We start from the raw sequence: 19,183 nt of genomic DNA, 5'->3' as shown, positions 1-19,183 counted from the left end.
GTGGTTATGGATATTTTACGGATGGAATTCAAACAGCTACGACGCCAGGCGGAAAACTAATGCAACACACATGCTTTGTAGACTATACAAACAAAATGACCTACAGAAGCACTCCTGGTGTGGAATGTGGAAGTAACATTCCCCCTTTCAACATGCATGCCCAGGTTTGAGGTCGTTACATTCATCCAGTGTAGTATTTTGAGAAGCAGAAGTATGGAGACGTGTTCCAGTGTGTGCTATATGTCAACGGGGAATGGGGAATGTTACTTCCACATGCCACCAGGAATGCTTCTGAAGGTCATTTTGTTTATGGTCAACAAAGCGTGTGTTCATTAGTTTTCAGCCTACCCAGCGTGAATAACTCTTGAAGTGCTCTACTTAAAGGGGAATGTCACTTCCACATGCAACTACGTGGTATGTGGAAGTAACATTCCCCTGTCTGAAGCTCATTTTGTTCGTGGTCTATAAGCAAGTGTGTAGAATTAGTTTTCAAACTACCCCATGTGCCTAACTCTTTAAGTGATCTACTTAAAGGGGAATGTTACTTCCACATGCAACTACGTGGTATGTGGAAGTAACTATCCCCCTCTTCCCCTGTCTGAAGCTCATTTTGTTTGTAGTCTACAAGGATGTGAGCATCAGTTGTCAGCCTACCCCATGTGAATAACGCTTGCAATGCTCTGCTTAAAAGGGAATGTTACTTCCACATGCAACCACGTGGTATGTGGAAGTAACATTCTCCATCTTCCCCTGTCTGAAGCTCATTTTGTTTGTAGTCTACAAGGATGTGAGCATCAGTTGTCAGCCTACCCCATGCGAATAACGCTTGCAATGCTCTGCTTAAAAGGGAATGTTACTTCCACATGCAACCACGTGGTATGTGGAAGTAACATTCTCCATCTTCCCCTGTCTGAAGCTCATTTTGTTTGTGGTCTACAAGCATGTGTTCATTAGTCCTCAGCCTACCCCGAGTGAACAACTCTTGAAGTGCTGTACTCTAAGGGGAATGTTACTTCCACATGCAACTATGTGGTATGTGTAAGTAATATTCCCCCTTTTCCCCTGTCTGAAGCTCATTTTGTTTGTGGTCTACATGCATGTGTGTTGCATTAGTTGTCAGCCTACCCCGTGTGAATAACTCTTGAATTGCTCTGCTTAAAGGGGAATGTTACTTCCTCATGCAACTACGTGGTATGTGGAAGTAACATTCCCCAACTTCCGCCTTCTGAAGCTCTACAAGCACATCTGAGCATTAGTTTTCAGCCTAACCTTGTATTTCCAAAATATTAATCCCCTTTCCACGCAAATCCACACCAAATACTTCACAGTAATTGCTCAAATCCTGTGTTAAATACTGATTTTAAAGACTGACATCACCGTGAAGTCATCAAGGGTGCGATATGCAGTTGGGAACCAGATTAAACCCCCTACAACAAACGCACAACATCGAAAACTAATGTCTCACGCAAGGAAAGCATAACGCAACACACTTACCGACAATAGCACCAATTCTCATCACATTGCTGTTGTGCAGCACATAGTCAGACAGCAACGCAAGGGCAGGGTCACATTCGTTGCGCACACCACAATTGACGATACCACAAGCCAACAAAGCTCCAGACTGCAAAATAAACGAACAATCAGGTTCTATTGACATCATTCACGGTTTAATCTGTTGGAACAATGTTTTCGTCGTTACTTTAGAGAGGATTACTCCATTTTGTGTACATAGATAATGGAAACAGAGCAATACAACAATTGATACTTATAATTTATTTATAAGTACAACTATGAATGCAGATAATTGTCTGCCAAACATTCCCTAAAAGGGTTTCATCCACACTTGCGGGAACGTTTGTTCAAATTGGGAGAATTTTCAATATCAACCCAAAAGAACATTTAAACCTTCACCAAAAGCGATAAATATACTTCTTAAACTGCAAACACCAATTTAATAATCGAAAAACAGCAATTTTCCACCCCAAAAGGTATCAGAAACCATAAATTTGCAAGCGAAGATCATTTCAAATCCTTCCTAATCGTTTTTTAACTTTAAAAACAAAATCTTATACCACAAAATCACTAGTTGGCTTGTTATTTACGCGTTGAGTGAAACACTGTAGTTGCAATATATCGCAATTAGTTCCCCCCCCCCCCCCCTGCATTGCAATGTTTTCTTCAAGGCCCCATGCGAATTTCTAAATTTACATCGCTTCTGGAACCAGATGCGCAAAGACTTTAATTTTACTGTACTTACAAAGGAAGAATTCACTCTAGTTCAACCCTGAATTAGGCACCAGTTGAATACGTTTCACCCTGCTATGATTCAACTTAAATTATCTCCAACATATGAGTTTGCAATGATATCAGAGCTTAAGTAAATTCATTTTCCTTGACTGGGATTCGAACCTGGATCCCTTGATGACTAGGCCGAGTGCTTTAGCTAGTTAAGCTAATGAGACTCCTCTTAAACTCTGAAATTTTGGGGACTTTTAAAGAAACTAGATGTGGTGACCATACAAACAATGCCACAGGCATCCGTAGCCATGCACAACACCCCACAGTCCATAAGGTTTAAGAGCCAACTTTAAACACTTAACCTGTTCATACATTTGATAAAAATTCCAAAGAAACTGCTGGAGATGCCGCAAAAAATACACATTCCCACATTGAAATTGTTGCATTGAAACGCACATTAGGGGATGACTCTCTTAAAAGTACCTGTTGCGTCATCTCCCGCAGTTTCCTGGAACGTTTGAGGAGAGTTTACCTTGATGTAGTCCTCCGCAGAGTAGAGGTATTTGTCGATGGGTGTCAAACCTCCGTCCACGTCCCAAAGGAGAACCAGACCCAGGGATGCCGTTGCACTCAGCATACCTGCACACAAAACAACTCAAAATCAATCTAAAATACCCCAATTTTATAGAAAACAACCCAAAAAAATTTATATATAATACGTGGGCGATTCCAAAACTAAGGTCCCCTTGTTTTTTCATGTGAAATCAAATTTATTCTCTCAACTCTGCGTACATCGTATGGAAAGGTTGAGTATTCAGCTATTTTTCTACATAGTCGCCTTGAAGATCAATCACTTTTTGCATCCTTGTAAGCAGCTTTTTAATACTGGCGTCGTACCTTTCTCCCTCCGTGTCACAAAGCCAACTTTACGACAGCTTCACCGATATAATAAATTCATCCCGCCGTTTAGTGGAAGTGTACGTTGAGAAGTGTATTATGGATATCAAATATGTACTTCGGAAGTGGTGCAGGGAGTTTCTTGATGGCCTGGAAAACGTCCTACGATGAGCGGCGGCCAAGTTTGCCGTTGGAATCAACAGCGGTGGCTCCAATTGACGAGATATTGCGATATAACCAGAGGGAATTACCCTTCATTTAGATAAAGGAAGGCCCTAGAATGAATGAAGAGAGAGAGAGTGGCTACTTCTCCGTGCTGCAAAATATTGTCTGTCTTGAGGTCAATTAAGTTACAAACAAGGTGTGTGTCTCTCCTCACTTAAAGGAGGAGTGTGTTTGCATATCATGGCAATACACGTGTCCACATCAAGCGATGACCACCCCCTTACTCAATGAATTCAGCTGCTGGGATATATCATCAACCACCCTCCTTACAGCCCAGAGGACGTTGCCCCCCTCAAGCGACTACTACTCGTTTCCCGCTCTCAAATAAACACCTTAGGAGGACAGAAATTCAAGTCAGACGAGAAAAGTGCAAGAAGCAGTTGTTTTGACAGGTGAAAGGTATGACGCTGGTATTAAAAAGCTGCTCACTGACCACTGCTTCTCCGATATACGAGGGTCATCCGGAAAGTAGTACCCGTTCGTGAAATAAAGACACAAAAGTAAATATTAACAAACATAAAAAATTTTATTTGAAAGAGGATACTTTAAACTACTTCTCAACATAATCTCCAAGCAAATTAAGGCATTTGTCATAACGTGTGACAAGTTTCTGTATTCCTGCTGCATAGTCCTTCACCGCCAGCTCATTGAGATACGCGAGGGACCCATCTTGCACAAATTTTTGCATAATGCAGATGGTGTTTAACAATTTCATGAACAATTGTTCGAGAAACATTGGGAAAATGCTCACAGATGTCATCAATTGTGACGCGCCGATCGTTCCTCACGAATTCGTCAACTGAGCTCACCAGTTGGTCTGTAATGACAGACGGTCTCCCCGAACGCTCATCGTCGTGTGTGTTCCCCCTCCCCATGTTGAAGTTGCGACACCACCGCCGAACAGACGACTCGTCCATTACATTGTCTCCATACACCTCCTTTAATTGGCGATGAATATCACATGGGCGAACGTTTCTTGCATTGAGGAATTTAATCACTGCCCTCACTTCACAACTGGCGGCGTTCTCAATTTTTTTAAACATTGTAAACAATCACAGAAACAACACAGGCAATGCTAGCGTCACGCAACTTGGCTCAGAGAAGGCAGACAAGCCACTGAAGCTATCTGACCTCGTCCAGCGGCTACTCGCGTCGTCAGCACTTCATGCGGCACGAACGGGTACTACTTTCCGGATGACCCTCGTAGTAAATTCATCCTGCTATTTAGCGGAAGTGTACGGTGAGAAGTGTATTATAGACATCAAAAACGTGCATTGGAAATGGTGCAGGGAGTTTTTCGATGGGTGGGAAAACGTCCACGGTGAGCAGTGGTCGGGGTGGCTGCCAGAGTTTGCCATTGGAATCAACGGTGGCTCCAAATTGACGAGATGATGAAAATGATCGATGGGAGATGATGAAATTAACCCACGGTTTGCATGCATTAAATCATCACTGTTGATGTGAGCGTCATTTATTGGAAAGACTCTGTGTCAATACATAATGTGTGCATTGGTGCTGTGTTTGAAAGCCCCGAGACTAGTTTTTCTACATTTATTGTAACTTCTGCCCAATATCTCTTTCAAATTTTTAAAACACAAGCCAACATTAATGTCACAACTTCACTGGCAATCTCCCCGAGTATTAATCTACTATTTACACACGGTAAATCATTCACATATCTGTTGACGTGGGTGTCGTTAGTTGATATTCTACGGTTACCCACTTCTTAATTCTTAGTCGGTTCACATATTAATTGTTTTTTGGTTTAGAAACAGCAGAGTTAAGCTTATACACCCAGTATAAGAAGCTTCAGCAAAAGTTTTGGGAGAAAAACTGATTTATTTCAGTAGAATTAGCACATTACACCACCTCTGAAAGTTCTGAGAAGCACTTCATCCCTTCAGAGCGGCTAGACACACACTTCTGCCAGAGCAGCCTTTTCAACACAACTCAAAGAAAGCTCCACGGTAGGCGGATTCCAGGTTACGGTACTCCCTTACTCAGGATACTACATGTGTGCAAGCTCCTTTGATGGCATCGGGTCCATCCCGTGGTGGCTGTGGTGTCCCTTTAGGGATTAGGACTTCACCACTTTCATAGGGAATAGGAAACAGGAGTCTGCGAGTGAAGTCGAAGTGCCAGGGCTACAATCTAGGTCTGGGAATTGTTGAGATGCCGTTGCAGAAGATATTCTTCTTCCCAAGCAGACAGACAAAATATACACTCTGTCCTCTTGGTCATCCATCCAAATACCTTAAGAAAACATGAGTTTAGCGCATACAGGTTCGTCCAGAAAATAAGTGTACTGATTTTTTCCCTCCGCTCCAGGCGCGCCCAGCACCGCTCTGACGAGCTGCGATTGGAGGGGGGTATGTTGGCAAGCGACGCCAAAAAAGGCAGTCGGCTCTGAGCTGTGGTGTAGTGAGGAGCTCTGTTAACGCGAACCTCCACGCTTCGACCCACGTCACGGAACGCGATGCCGAAGTTTTTGGAGCAGCGTTATTCCATCAAATTTGCGGTAAAGCTTGGGAAATCGTCTACCGAAACTGTCGGTATGATTAACCAGGCTTACGGGGAGTCAGCCATGTCCAGAAACATGATCTTTCGGTGGCACAAGATGTTCGTGGAGGGCAGAGAAGAGGTCGACGACGAGTCTTCGAAAGGTTCCCAATGATGCCTTCGCGGGAGCGTTCCAGGAATGGGAACGCCGCTGGAACAAGTGTATCGACTCACAAGGGTCCTATTTTGAGGAATATCAGCTTAAGATATGTAAAAGTGCAATAAATTTTTTTTCCTGAGCTCAGTACACTTATTTTCCGGACGAACCCTGTATATTTCTCATTGCCAAATTTGCAGTGATAATGTTGTATGTGCGGTCATCTTATCAATGCCAATACCATCCGCGATCATGCCCACACTTAACCGCGGTTTGAATTCGGCACATCAAACAGTTCCTGACAGAACCATGCTGCTTCCGGGAAAAACCGTCGCATAGGTCAGCTGATATACAACTGTCCCGTCCCCAGTCCTGGAGGTGTCTTCAGGTCAAAGTGATCCAAAGGATTAATTTCAGTTCCCAACAGACCTGAGCTCCAAGTAGTTCAGTCAGGAGCTCTGTGGTAGCTCTACTGTCATCAAGCATGGCACGAATTTGGCAATAATCCAATGCATTCTCAATTCCTCAGTCAGGATTTCAAAACACAAACCAATCGCACACTTCTGCAGGTTCTCTGACAGTCAAACCTCAATTTGCACAAACTGGATTCCAAAGAAACTGCGGGAGATGCCGCAACAGTAACTTTTAACGGAGTCATCCGCTAATGTGCATTTCAATGCAACAATTTCAGAGCGTAAAAATCATTCGCCTTGACTGGGATTCGAACCCAGATCCCTCAATATCCGGTCTAGTGCTTTAGCCACTTAGGCTACCGAGGCGTCCTCTTAAACTCTGAAATTTTGGGGCTTTTTTTAAAGGAGCAAGATGTTGTGACGAAATGCCGTACATACAATGTCACAGGCATTCGTAGTCGTGCGCAAGGCGCCACAGTCCACGAGGTTAAAGCCAACCTGTGTAAAGTGTTTAAAGTTTTTACACTCTGAAATTGTTGCATTGACAAACTGGATTGTTGACTCTCTCGACGTCAGGGGGGTCATCTGTCGACGTTTATTGTCTTCTGGAGTGCCCATCGTCTTCCAATGATTACCAACCCTTTTTGAACCGGGTAAACCACTCATGATATGCGGTACGCTTCACAGCAACCTCACCACAAGCCTAGGTAATCAACTCAAAGAGTTTTCGTGAAGGATTTCCAGAGTTTCAAAGAACTACGCTGCTCCTTCAAAGAAATCCTTACTGTGGATGCAATCATTCACTGCACTTCTAGAGCACCCCTGCACATAAACAACTGTAACTTATCAACAAAACAAGATATCAACAAGGTGGTTAGAGGGGGTTATTCGGGAAGTTTCCACGCACATAACGCCGCAAAGTACATTAAAAAATAACCAACAGGAGGTGTGTTATTCAAACAGTTATGGTACCTTTTGAACAGACCTCTGTACCTATCCCTTCTCTTAAAACCAACACAAACTCAAATGTCTAAGGGGTCTAAACGCACAAAATAAAAGTTTAACCAGCCACTACATTGAACAAGACAGCCCATCTGTGTCTTTACGCCCATTAAACTTGTACTCACCATGATCTTTGTTCTTGTAAAGCCACTTATTCCCGTCTTCCATGAGCACCTTGTCGTGTTCAAAGGCTGCATTGACAAATCCATTGACGAAGCTAGCCGCTAGGTTTTGCCTTGCAGAGTCAATTTGACCGCCGCCATACGAAGGCCTCGAGTTCTCCAAGTGAGACTTGTACACGTCCTCTGGAGTCTTTGGCTCCATTATGTCCAACTGCAACAAATACCACAAATACCAGAAAATTAAGACAGATCATCAAGTTTACATGTGCCAACCCTTGACATTTTTATGCGAAAACACTTCGAAACCTAACTGATCGTAAGCACACGGTTCAAATCTACACGGTCTGTCCAATAAATATGCAAACTGAGGCCATCAAAACATTATTTTGCTTTAAATTTAGAGTCTACGTCAATGGTTTTGTCCTTACTTCTTAAAAATACTCTCTCCTTCATTCGTAGTAATGGCTATCTATGCCTTCTTCTTCTTATTATATTCCATCTTCTGCTTCTTATTTTCATTTCCGCTGTTTAATATATAAAGCACCCTCCCCTTTGGAAGTCCTCCTCCTCTTCTTTAAAGGCAGTTCAGTTAGGAGGGTTTTAATTAGTGTTCTCTTAAAGCTAACAGTTTCGGGCTTAACTTTGTGGAATTCTTTCATGGTGAGGGTGAAAGAAAGAGAAAAAAACAACTTTGCACTCCCACACACTTTTTAATATAACACGACCATGGTTTAATCTTCAGGTACAATACAACAAAATTTTCCAACTTATATAGCCAGGAGCCGGGTAGGGGAAGTCAGGGAGAGGGGTGGTAGCAATCATTGGTGGGTGAAGGGAAAGTGAGGGGGAACTAATGGATGCAGACGGTACAAAGGGGGGTGGTTGTTTGCAACGGTTGACCCTCATTAACGGAGGGAGGGTCGGTTACTGTCACTGCCTTGGTGGGGGAGGGGATGGTGTGGGGAGGTATTCAAGAATTTAAGGAGAGGGGAACGCGAGAGGAAAAGGATATCGCTGACCACCTCAAGATTAACTTAATAGGTTCCACTAAAGACAAAATTGACGTCATGCAACAAAGCGGAGTTTATAGACTCAATTGTACAGACTGCAACGCCATATACTACCTTGATCAAAAATTTCCCGGAATTTATTCAGAAAATTAAAAATACAAGTTTATTCATCTAAATCTATATTGTCCCCTTCAAAGTAACCCCATCGACTGCAACACACTTATGCCAGCGCTTGATCCAATCCTCGAAACATTTTTTATATTCGGTTTTCGGTATGTCCATCAGTGCTTCCTGCGATTTTTCCATTACTTCCTCTCGGCTGCTAAAACGCGTTCCCCGTAATGGTTTTTTAACTCGATTGAACAGAAAGAAGTCACAGGGAGCCAAATCAGGTGAATTCGGTGGCTGTTGGATGGTATCTGTTGCATTTTTCGTCAAAAAATTACGAATAATGATAGCACTGTGCGACGGTGCGTTATCATGGTGCAAAATCCACGAGTTTTCTGCCCACATTTCTGGTCTCTTTCGGCAAATTGCTTCACGCAAACGTCTCATAACGCCCAAATAATATTCTTTGTTTACTGTCTGGCCTTCTGGCAAAAATTCATGATGCACTACACCGTTGTAATCCATGAAAACCGTCAGCATTGCCTTCTTTTTTGACTGAAAACGACGTGGTTTTTTTGGTCTCGGCTCATTTGGTGAACGCCATTCACTTGCCTGATGTCTGGATTGCGTGTCGTACTCATAAACCCACGTCTCGTCTCCAGTAATGATCCTTTTGATGAATGTGGGATCGGATTCAGCCTCGCAAATCATGTCTTTTGCGACGTCAACACGGTCTCTTTTTTGCATGAAATTGAGGTCTTTTGGCACCAACTTTGCTGCTACACGACGGAAACCCAAATCATTAACCACAATGTCTTGGGCGGATCCATAGGCAATGTTCAAGTCCTCCGCTATTTCTCTGATGGTTAATTTACGGTTATTGACCAACACATCTTTTACTTTATCAATTTTTTCACCGACTTTCGATGTCGATGGTCTGCCACTGCGTTCATCATCTTCGATTGACTCACGACCACTTCTGAACCGCTCGTGCCACTGGTAAACGACCGTTTTTTTTAGAGAATCGTTGCCGAAACACTTTTCCAACATTTCCAACGTCCGTGCGCCACTAAATCCGTTTTTTACGCAAAATTTAATACAAGTTCGTTGTTGCAAATTTAAATCCATTTCTGCAATTGTAAAAAATCGCCAACACACACAGAGATAGATGTACTCTTGGCTACGTAACTTTTGCAAATGTCAAGTAATGACACTAAGATTTAAAGGGAATATCAACAACAGATGTACCAATTTAACAAAAAAAACAGAACTCAAATCGGAACGATGGGAGCGCCACACGGTGGTTATTCCGGGAACTTTTTGTTCAAGGTAGTATTAATTCGATTCTCCGTGATTTCGTCAATTTGCATTTTCAACGACAAAGAGTACAAACTAGGACAGCAAGAGAGACTAACTGATAACTGGCACAACCAATACGCACAGCTTGGTGACCTGCCGAAGTACAAAAGCAGCTCCTTATTGGGTCTGAGGAGGAGACTAGCGCCACTATAGTCCATATCACGGCCTTGAGATAGCACCAGTTCACATATCTTAGCTCAGTGGTGTTTCCACTCTCTGAAACAGTCCTGGAATGCTTCTCCCGGAATGATCAGAAGCTCCAACGTCGGGAAATTTTACAAAATAAAGTTTATAATGGCCTCAGTTCGCATATTTATTGGATAGGGTAGAATACATTGTGGGGGAAGAGACTTCTTCATTGAAAGGGGACCAATAACTTGTGAGTGAAGTATTCTTTGGTAATAAATTAAGTTTGGGAACTTTTAAAACAGACCTCATAGGAAGTATTATTACATCAAATCAACGGGTGATTTCCTGTCAAACTCACTCCCTTCGTGACGAGGGTTAAAAAATAAGAGAAATGTTTCATCATGGTCGTAGAATATTAATAGGGCGTGGAAGGGTGGAGTTTCTCTTATTTTTCCACCCTCAATATTAAGAAAAACCAAGGGAAATGGGCTGATTCGTAGTATATATGAGGAGGGAATCTGGCCGGAAGACTTTGTGAGATCAGTTTTAGTTCCTATTCCGAAAAAGGTAAAGGCCACGTCATGTGAGGACTATAGGACAATTAGTTTGATATCCCACGCAGCTAAAGTTGTTCTCAGGATCATAAACAAAAGGATAGAGAGAGTAGGGCAAATGATCAATACTAAGGGGATGATCAGTTTATGGGTTTAGCAAGGGGAGAGGTACGCATGTGATGCCATTGCAGTAATGAGATTATTAATCGAGAGGAATATGGAATACAACCAGGAGACGTATTTGCCTGTTTCGTATGATTATAGAAAAAGCGTTTGATAGAGTGAATTGGGAAAAACTAACGAGTATATTGCAGAAAATAGGAATAGATTGGAATAGGGAAAGGAGGCTAATCCGCAACCTGTACATGTCTCAGACTGCTATCAGGTGCGAGTGGGGAACGGGGAGTCAGGATGGGCAGTGTTAGGAAGAGGTGTAAGGCAGGGGTGCCCATTATCACCGTTGCTGTTCAACCTGTATGCAGAGGAAATGATTAAAGAGGCATGGGAAGAACTCGAGGTAGGAATGAATGTAGGGAGGGGAATTCATAAAATCAGTTAGGTTTGCTGATGACCAAGCTTCAGTTTGTCAGTCAGCCAAGGGGCTGCAAGCATTGCTGAGTGAATTGGAAATTCAGTGCGATAGATATATGGGATGAGAATCGATATTAATAAAACAAAGGTTATGCGATTTTCTAGAAAGAAAAAGGCTTCAGCTAAGCATTAAAATAGGAGGGCCAAAAACTAGAGCAGGTAGAACAGTTTATACTTATCTCGGAAGAAGTGTTTTGGACCAACACGGAATCAAAGTAGTAGGGACGTAAGGAGAAGGATTGCGCTATTAGGCAAAGAGGCTTTCGTACAAGGAGGAGGGAGTTAAGATGAGAGGGACGTTGAGTAAGGATGTTAAGAAAAGACTCGTAAAAACTCTTTGATATGGAGCGTAGCTATGTGTGGCTATGGAAACGTGGTCATTGAAGCAGGAGGATAGACGTAGACTGGAGGCTATTGTAGATATGTGGGTGTGTGGAGAAGAATGGAGAAGGATGAAATGGACAGAGTAGAAACCAAATGAGGAAGTACTTGGTATGGTGGGCGAAGAGAGGGGAGAGTTGGGAGATATTACTGTGGAGGCAGATGAAAAGTGGATGAAGGGGGTATTGACTGGCCGGGGGATGTTGAAGAAGGTGGTAATATAGGGGAGAATTTTAATGGCAAAGGAGGAAAGGGGTATCTTCGTCCACCTGACCAATGGTGGGCGAAGATACTGCACATCATCATGGTTATAGAACATTAAAAGTGTATTAGTGGAGTTTCTCTTATTTTTCACCCTCATCATTAAGAAATTCCACAAAGTTAAAGCCTGAAAGCTGTTAACTTACTCCCTTCAATCAAAATGAAACCGACTCATTCTGGAGCACATTTCGGAGTGAATAAATAGCTTCAGATAAGCCACGAAAGAGATTAACCCTCTTAGTGCGGTGGGGATTCCAGGGGTACTTGGTGAGAAGTGCGAAGGGTAATTTAAGAAAATGTATCACCTTAGGGAAAAAAACATTATGAAGTTATTTGTTTAGATATCCATATGCAGTTTTTTTTATTTTAAAATAAAATATTGTAGTTAATAATGATGTAATACATTTACATCATCTGAATAATAAATGTAATTATTACAGTATCATAAATTTGAAGAATATTTTTGTAGCAATAATATTTCGATTTTTAGACACAAAACTAATATTTTTTTAAAAAAATTTTTCAATTAAACTACAATATTTAAATATAATAAAGAATCAAAAAGACATGCAGAAAATATTATAAATAAATAAAGAAAAACCAGTGAAAATCAAATTATTTTGTCAGCCTCTGCATAGTTCGATTTTGTTGAAAAGGCTGATCTCACTGAGTCAAATTGGGACTTTTCCCCTTTCCTTGAGACTGCGGCAATGTGCTTACAATCTAAAGGCAGAAAAAACCAAAGTTCTAACTCACAGAGAACTGCTGACAATGTAATCCAATATACACAGGGTGCAAATGATTAGATAGGATGGACGGCAAGAGAAACCAAAATGATTACAAAGCAGGGCTCTCATTTCCATCATCTCAACAAAGTCTGAATAAACAGCTATATATCAACACCACAACACATTCAGGAGATTACAGATGAAAACAGATTAATTAGTGTCCTTTCAGTGGCTTTTCAAAGAGAAAAAGACAACTCAGACACAAAAAACGAGCAAACAATTAGGCAGAGCTTCAGGACATGTACAAAACTGAACGAAAAATTATAGTAAGAATTATACTTTTTTAAAAGCATTTAAAATTGCTAATAAAAAATTTAAAAAATAGTTACGTAATTCTATGGAATTCAACCTATCGATAGCACAAAAACCATAAATTATTAAAGAAAAAACCATAAGTTACAACGATTTCAACAAAAGCCTACGCAAGAGCCGATATATCGGCCCGCCACACTTTTCGCAAGGGATACAAAAGCCGATATATATCGGCCCGCCGCACTAAGAGGGTTAATCGCCATCTAGGACCACTTAACTGAATGCCCTTACCTCTCGAGCAAGGTTGATGAAATGCGTGGCGAGGTGAGCGTTGGACATTATGTCAACCAGGTCATCATACTCCGGAACACTCTCGTTCAACTCGAGGAAGATCTTCTGACGGCCAAGCATGAAAGCCAACTGCTTCTGGATGGATCTGCAAAGGAAAGAATCACGTCAAGGTTCAACACTGAAACAAGGTCAAACAAAGACACGTAAACAATCAACGGCCACAGGACGGAATCCAATCCAAATTATTGTGTTAGGATACACAAATTATTGCGTTAGGATAAGAAGGAAGGTTTTGCAAGAAAGAATCAAGCAGAGATGTGGGTGTGGAGAAGGATAGAGAGAAAGTCAAATGGGCGTAAATCCATGATACCATCTCAATTAAAATTACAGAGTAGCATACACCATTTTTTCGGTTCTTAGTCCTTAAAATACAGGGTCGCACCCAAAAGTGGTAGGACTGATTTTGTTACAAGAATTCTATTGACGATATACTTACATGGACTTAATAATCTGCAAAGTATGCTCCTTGAGCTGCTACACACTTAGTATAACGTTGCTCCCATTCCCCGTACGCCCGCTGGAAATTTTCATTGGGGATGCCGTTGATGACCCTCGTCGAAGCCGCTTGAACGGCCTTTATCGAGTCAAAACGTCGTCCCTTGAGCTGTCTTTTCATCAGGGGGAAGAAGAAGAAGTCTGGTGGTGCCAGATCGGGAGAATAGGGCGGGTGCGGCAATGTGGCAACGCCGTATTTGGCCAGGAGCTGTCTGACGACGAGCGCGCCATGGCAGAATTTTCGGCACCATCTTGGCGCACACCTTGCTCATGGCCTAATCCTGTGAAATAATGCATTGGTGCAGACAGACCCAACTGGTCTGCAATTTCTTCACTGGTTAAGCGTCGATCTGTGTTCAGCAGTGTCCTCACTCTGTCCACATCCGTGTCGGTTCTTGCCGTCTGGAGCGATGGTCGTCTTCAACGAGCTCCCTACCCTCTTTAAACAACTTGTGCCACTCAAATACTGTGGAACGGCTTAAGGCAGTGTCCCCATAAGCCTGCTTGATCACATCGAGGGTCTCAGTTGCCGTCTTCCCGAGTTTTGCACAAAACTTCACGGAATAACGTTGCTCTAAATTCAGATTCATTTCGTTTTTCGACGCGGACAAAAAACTTGCTTCACTATAAACGGTGTCCTCACTCAACGACAGCCCGCAGGCGACTGAGGTTGGTGTCGGTCTGTTGCTAAGAGCCCCCTCCACCTCACCCTGCCAGGCAGACCCCCCTCCGCCGCTCCGTTCGCTCCAGAGAAAATCAGTCCTACCACTTTTGGGTGCGACCCTGTAGGCATTTGGAAACGGCTGGTTGAGTAACACCCGATGGCTAAGCAAACATCTTTCGCGATTGCTTATCATCTTTGCCCAAAAGAGCCTGAAATTGTTGGTTCTAAACCTTCCCGGGCCAATTTTCACGCCCATAATTGCTCGGGTCGAAATGGTCGTATTTAAACCGACAAAACCAATCTCTGCGCATTGTTTCAATTCCAACAGTGTCGCCATAGGCCTCAACAAGCATTCAATCCGATTGGGCAGCTGATTTCTTCAAATTAAATCAGAAAACCAGAGCTTCTCGCTAATTCTCTTTGTTCAGGCAAGAAAATAACATCATTTTCATGTGAAAAATATAGTTTGCTGTATGGAATCGCTGATGATATACACTGATTAATTTGTTGACAGATGTCAACTTCATAAAAACAGAAGGTCGGCCGGTCAATAGTAAATTTATAGCTTACTATCGCCATCTGTGGGCAAACATCAGATTTAAGCTATGGTACATGGATACTGTCTCTCCCTTTATTCTAAAAAACAAAACAGATTTCATGCAGAACAATCCAGCGAATCAGGAGAGGATGCGAATGTGAAAGGTCAAAAGGTCGTCTCCGGTCTAGGGCACACTTACAGGTCCTTGCATGACAAGAAGACGCTCTCGATAAGCTGAGGGTCATTCAACTGCATCGCCAGCCTCAGCGCTTGTGGATATTGTCCAAATCGCTTGAACAACCGAAGGGCACACTGCAGCAAAGTTGTATTCTCCGGGTCGGGAACGTAAGGTACACAGCTGCAATTAAAGAATTGAGAGATCACAATTAGATTTACAAACAATTAAGCATCAACCCAAATGCAATTACTGAGAGAGAATGAACTTGTGACCGCATGGAAGGAGCCCATCAAGGAAACAACACACTATTAACCCTCTTAGTGAGAAGTACGAAGGGTAATTTAAGAAAATGTATCACCTTAGGAAAAAAAACATTATGAAGTTATTTGTTTAGATATCCATATGCAGTTTTTTTATTAATTTAAAATAAAATATTGCAGTTTTTAATGACGTCATACATTTACATCATGTAAAGAATAAATACAATTATTACAGTATTATAAAGCCGAAGAATAGTTTTTTGTAAGCAAAAATATTTCGATTTTTTTTTACAAAATACTAATATATTTTCATCAAAAACATCTTTTTCAATAAAACTACCATATTTAAAATACAAGAAAGATTCAAAAAGACATGTAGAAAAAATTATAAATAAATAAAGAAAAACCAGTGAATAGCAAATTTTTTTGTCAGCCTCTGCATAGTTCGATTTTGTTGAAAGAGGCTGATCTCACCGAGTTTAAAATTGGGACTTTTCCCTATTCCTTGAGACTGCGGCAATGTGCTTACAATCTAAAGGTAGGAAAAAACCAAAGTTCTAACTCACAGAGAACTGCTGACAATGTAATCCATTACACAGGGCGTGAATGATTGGATAGGATGGACGGCAAGAGAAACCAAAATGATTACAAAGCAGTGCTCTCATTTCCATCGTATCAACAAAGTCTGAATAAGCAGTTATATATCAACACCACAACACATTCAAGAGATTACAGATGAACACAGGTTAATTAGTAGCCTTTCAGTGGCTTTTCATAGTGGAAAAACCACTCAGAAAAAAACGAGCAAACAATTAGGGTGAGCTTCCCGACATGTACAAAACTGAACGAAATATTATAATAAGAATTATACTTTTTGAAAAGCATTTAGAATTGCTAATAAAAAATTAAAAAATTAGTTACGTAATTCTATGGAATTCAACCTATCGATAGCACAAAAAGCATAAATTATTAAAGAAAAAACCATAAGTCACAGCGATTTAAACAATAGCCTACGCAAGAGCCGATATATCGGCCCGCCGCACTTTTCGCCAGGGATACGAAAGCCGATATATCGGGCCGCCGCACTAATAGGGTTAAGAGAAGAACAAAAGACAACACAACAGACTGCTGTTTAATTCCAGACAGCTATAACGAGGGACATTTTTCTCCAGCACCCCACATGGACAAAACTTTGTTGCTAATGCTTTTATTGATGGAAAAACAACGATAATATTCAACTGTTCCCAGCTCAACTTTGGGAACTTTCAAGTTCATTAATAGAAGAACACAATGTAACCTTTCCCCTGTTCTAATATATAGTTTTAACGGGGAGATCATTAAGAACACGGGCGGAGGAACATGAACGCTGCTTCAGAAACTGTGACCTCAAGCAATCACACTTCCCCAAGCATCACCCGTGGGAAGAACCGGAACTCGTACACCAAATGGACAAAGGAATGAGGATGGACAAGTGGGAAGAGCTGGAAATCGGGAAGAATTTAAAAATGGGTCATTTGGTCAACGATTTATTGTTAGAATACCCCTCCCCAATCCTGGAAGTACCCCTTTCCTTCACGGAAAGACCCGACAAAGCCCCCCAACCCACTCTAAACCAACCAATCACCTTTCCTGACACTTAATACCCCTCTCCCGCTTCCCATCAACGCTGATCGCAACCCCACTCTATTCCCTCCTCATGAATGCTACATAAATGGACAGCGACTCGATTAATTTGTACCTGATGATGACGCGTAAGTCTCGAAACTGGTTGTACGCAAATAAAGAACAGCGGAAATATACACTGGGTTCTTCATTCAATGAACGGCCATAATACTGCTCAGGAAAACAAGGGAAGTTAAACATATCCATATAAATTAAAATTCCAATTCAATCAGTACTTAAAATGATCTCCTGAATGATCGTAACTTTTGCAAATGTCAAGTTATGACACTAAGATTTAAAGGGAATATCAACAACAGATGTACCAATTTAACAAAAAAAACAAAACTCAAATCGGAACGATGGGAGCGCCACACGGTGGTTATTCCGGGACCTTTTTGATCAAGGTAGTATACAGAAATAAGTGTACTGATTTTTTCCCGCCGCTCCAGGCGCGCCCAGCACCGCTCTGACGGGCTGCGATTGGAGGGGGGTATGTTGGCAAGCGACGCTGAAAAAGGCAGTCGGCTCTGAGCTGTGGTGTAGTGAGGAGCTCTGTTAACGCGAACCTCCACGCTTCGACCCACGTCACGGAACGCAATGCCGAAGTTTTTGGAGCAGCGTTATTCCATCAAATTTGCGGTAAAGCTTGGGAAGTCGTCTACCGAAACTGTCGGTATGATTAACCAGGCTTACGGGGAGTCAGCCATGTCCAGAAACATGATCTTTCGGTGGCACAAGATGTTCGTGGAGGGCAGAGAAGAGGTCGACGACGAACCACGGCCTGGACGCCCATCAACGACACTCACCGACGAAAATGTGCGAAAAGTTCGCGATGTACTGAACTCTGATCGTCGTCTTAGTCTTCGGATGATAGCAGAACAGTGTAATGTGCCAAAAACAATAGTGCACGAGATTATTAGGGAGCAATTACAGATGCGAAAAATTTGTGCAAAGTTGGCGCCGAAAGTGCTCAGTGATGATCAAAGACTCAATCGTTTGGAAATCGCGACACAACTTGCGGATCACTGCAAAAATGATCCACATTTTTTAAAGAACGTTTTAGCGATAATAAAGCAAAATTTTTTAGCGTTACGGGACTTTGGACGCCGTCAAAGAGGCCGTGACGACGTGTCTTCGAGAGGTTCCCGATGATGCCTTCGCGGGAGCGTTCCAGGAATGGGAACGCCGCTGGAACAAGTGTATCGACTCACAAGGGTCCTATTTTGAGGAATATTAGCTTAAGATATGTAAAAGTGTAATAAATTTTTTTTCCTGAGCTCAGTACACTTATTTTCCAGACGAACCCTGTATGTCAACATTTGCAAGTTTAAACAGTGTGACCATTCAAAAGTGAATCCTACTATGAGATTCAATTGTCGTTTAATAAGGCTGTTTATTATGGTGATGTTTTATGATGATAAACATTGCAAACCAGTCGAAGATTTGATTCAAAATGACCAAAGGCGAATCACTTAGCAAAAGCCTATCGCAAACCATATTTTGAATATCCAATGTGGAACGTGTCAGCTTCATTGCTGAACATTGTGATAATACCGTGATATATCTATGCACCACACCGTCCTATGGACAGAGAACAAACAAAACCCTCCTTGTTCCCCTAATCTTGTGATTTTTACGTGTTTTTCCTCTCAACTCAAGAGAGACACCTCAAAGGATAATCATTACACCTTCGGACAATGGGGTGAAGGCAAAAATTCATTAACAACCCGCTGTTTAAACTCACCATGCTGACATATAGCACACTGGAACACATCTCCATATTCCTGCTTCTCAAAATACTACACTGGATGAATAATGTGGCAACTTCAAACCTGTGCATATGCGTGTTGAGAAAGAATGTGACTTCCACATGCCACCAGACCAGGAGTGCTTCTGGAGGTCATTTCGTTTGTATAGTCTACAAGCACGTATGCATTAGGTTTCAGCCTACCTTCCTACTTACAAAGCCAACTACGTCAGAGGGTACAAATCCATCACCAAACAATTTCTGCACTGAATGGTTGAGGCCTTAACTTTGTAGAATTCCAT

General features: G+C 42.0%; 1 protein-coding gene across 1 annotated transcript in view; it reads right to left on the bottom strand.

Annotated features, from left to right (window-relative positions):
* Positions 1 to 19,183, bottom strand: part of Rpn1 (regulatory particle non-ATPase 1) — a 52,341-nt gene that overhangs the window by 20,664 nt on the left and 12,494 nt on the right. The window contains exons 5-9 of the mRNA XM_071584189.1: positions 15,234 to 15,392; positions 13,278 to 13,422; positions 7,557 to 7,764; positions 2,771 to 2,877; positions 1,495 to 1,621 (exon numbers count right to left, since the gene is read on the bottom strand). Of these exons, the coding sequence (XP_071440290.1) occupies positions 1,495 to 1,621; positions 2,771 to 2,877; positions 7,557 to 7,764; positions 13,278 to 13,422; positions 15,234 to 15,392 (746 nt within the window). The remainder of the gene's footprint in view (positions 1 to 1,494; positions 1,622 to 2,770; positions 2,878 to 7,556; positions 7,765 to 13,277; positions 13,423 to 15,233; positions 15,393 to 19,183) is intronic.

Source organism: Hetaerina americana, unplaced genomic scaffold (genome assembly GCF_022747635.1).
Source record: "Hetaerina americana unplaced genomic scaffold, ioHetAmer1.1.p SCAF_161, whole genome shotgun sequence".
Classification (NCBI taxonomy): Eukaryota; Metazoa; Arthropoda; class Insecta; order Odonata; family Calopterygidae; genus Hetaerina; species Hetaerina americana.
The sequence above is the reverse complement of the archived record's forward strand: the minus strand, read 5'-3'. Positions and strand labels throughout refer to the sequence as shown.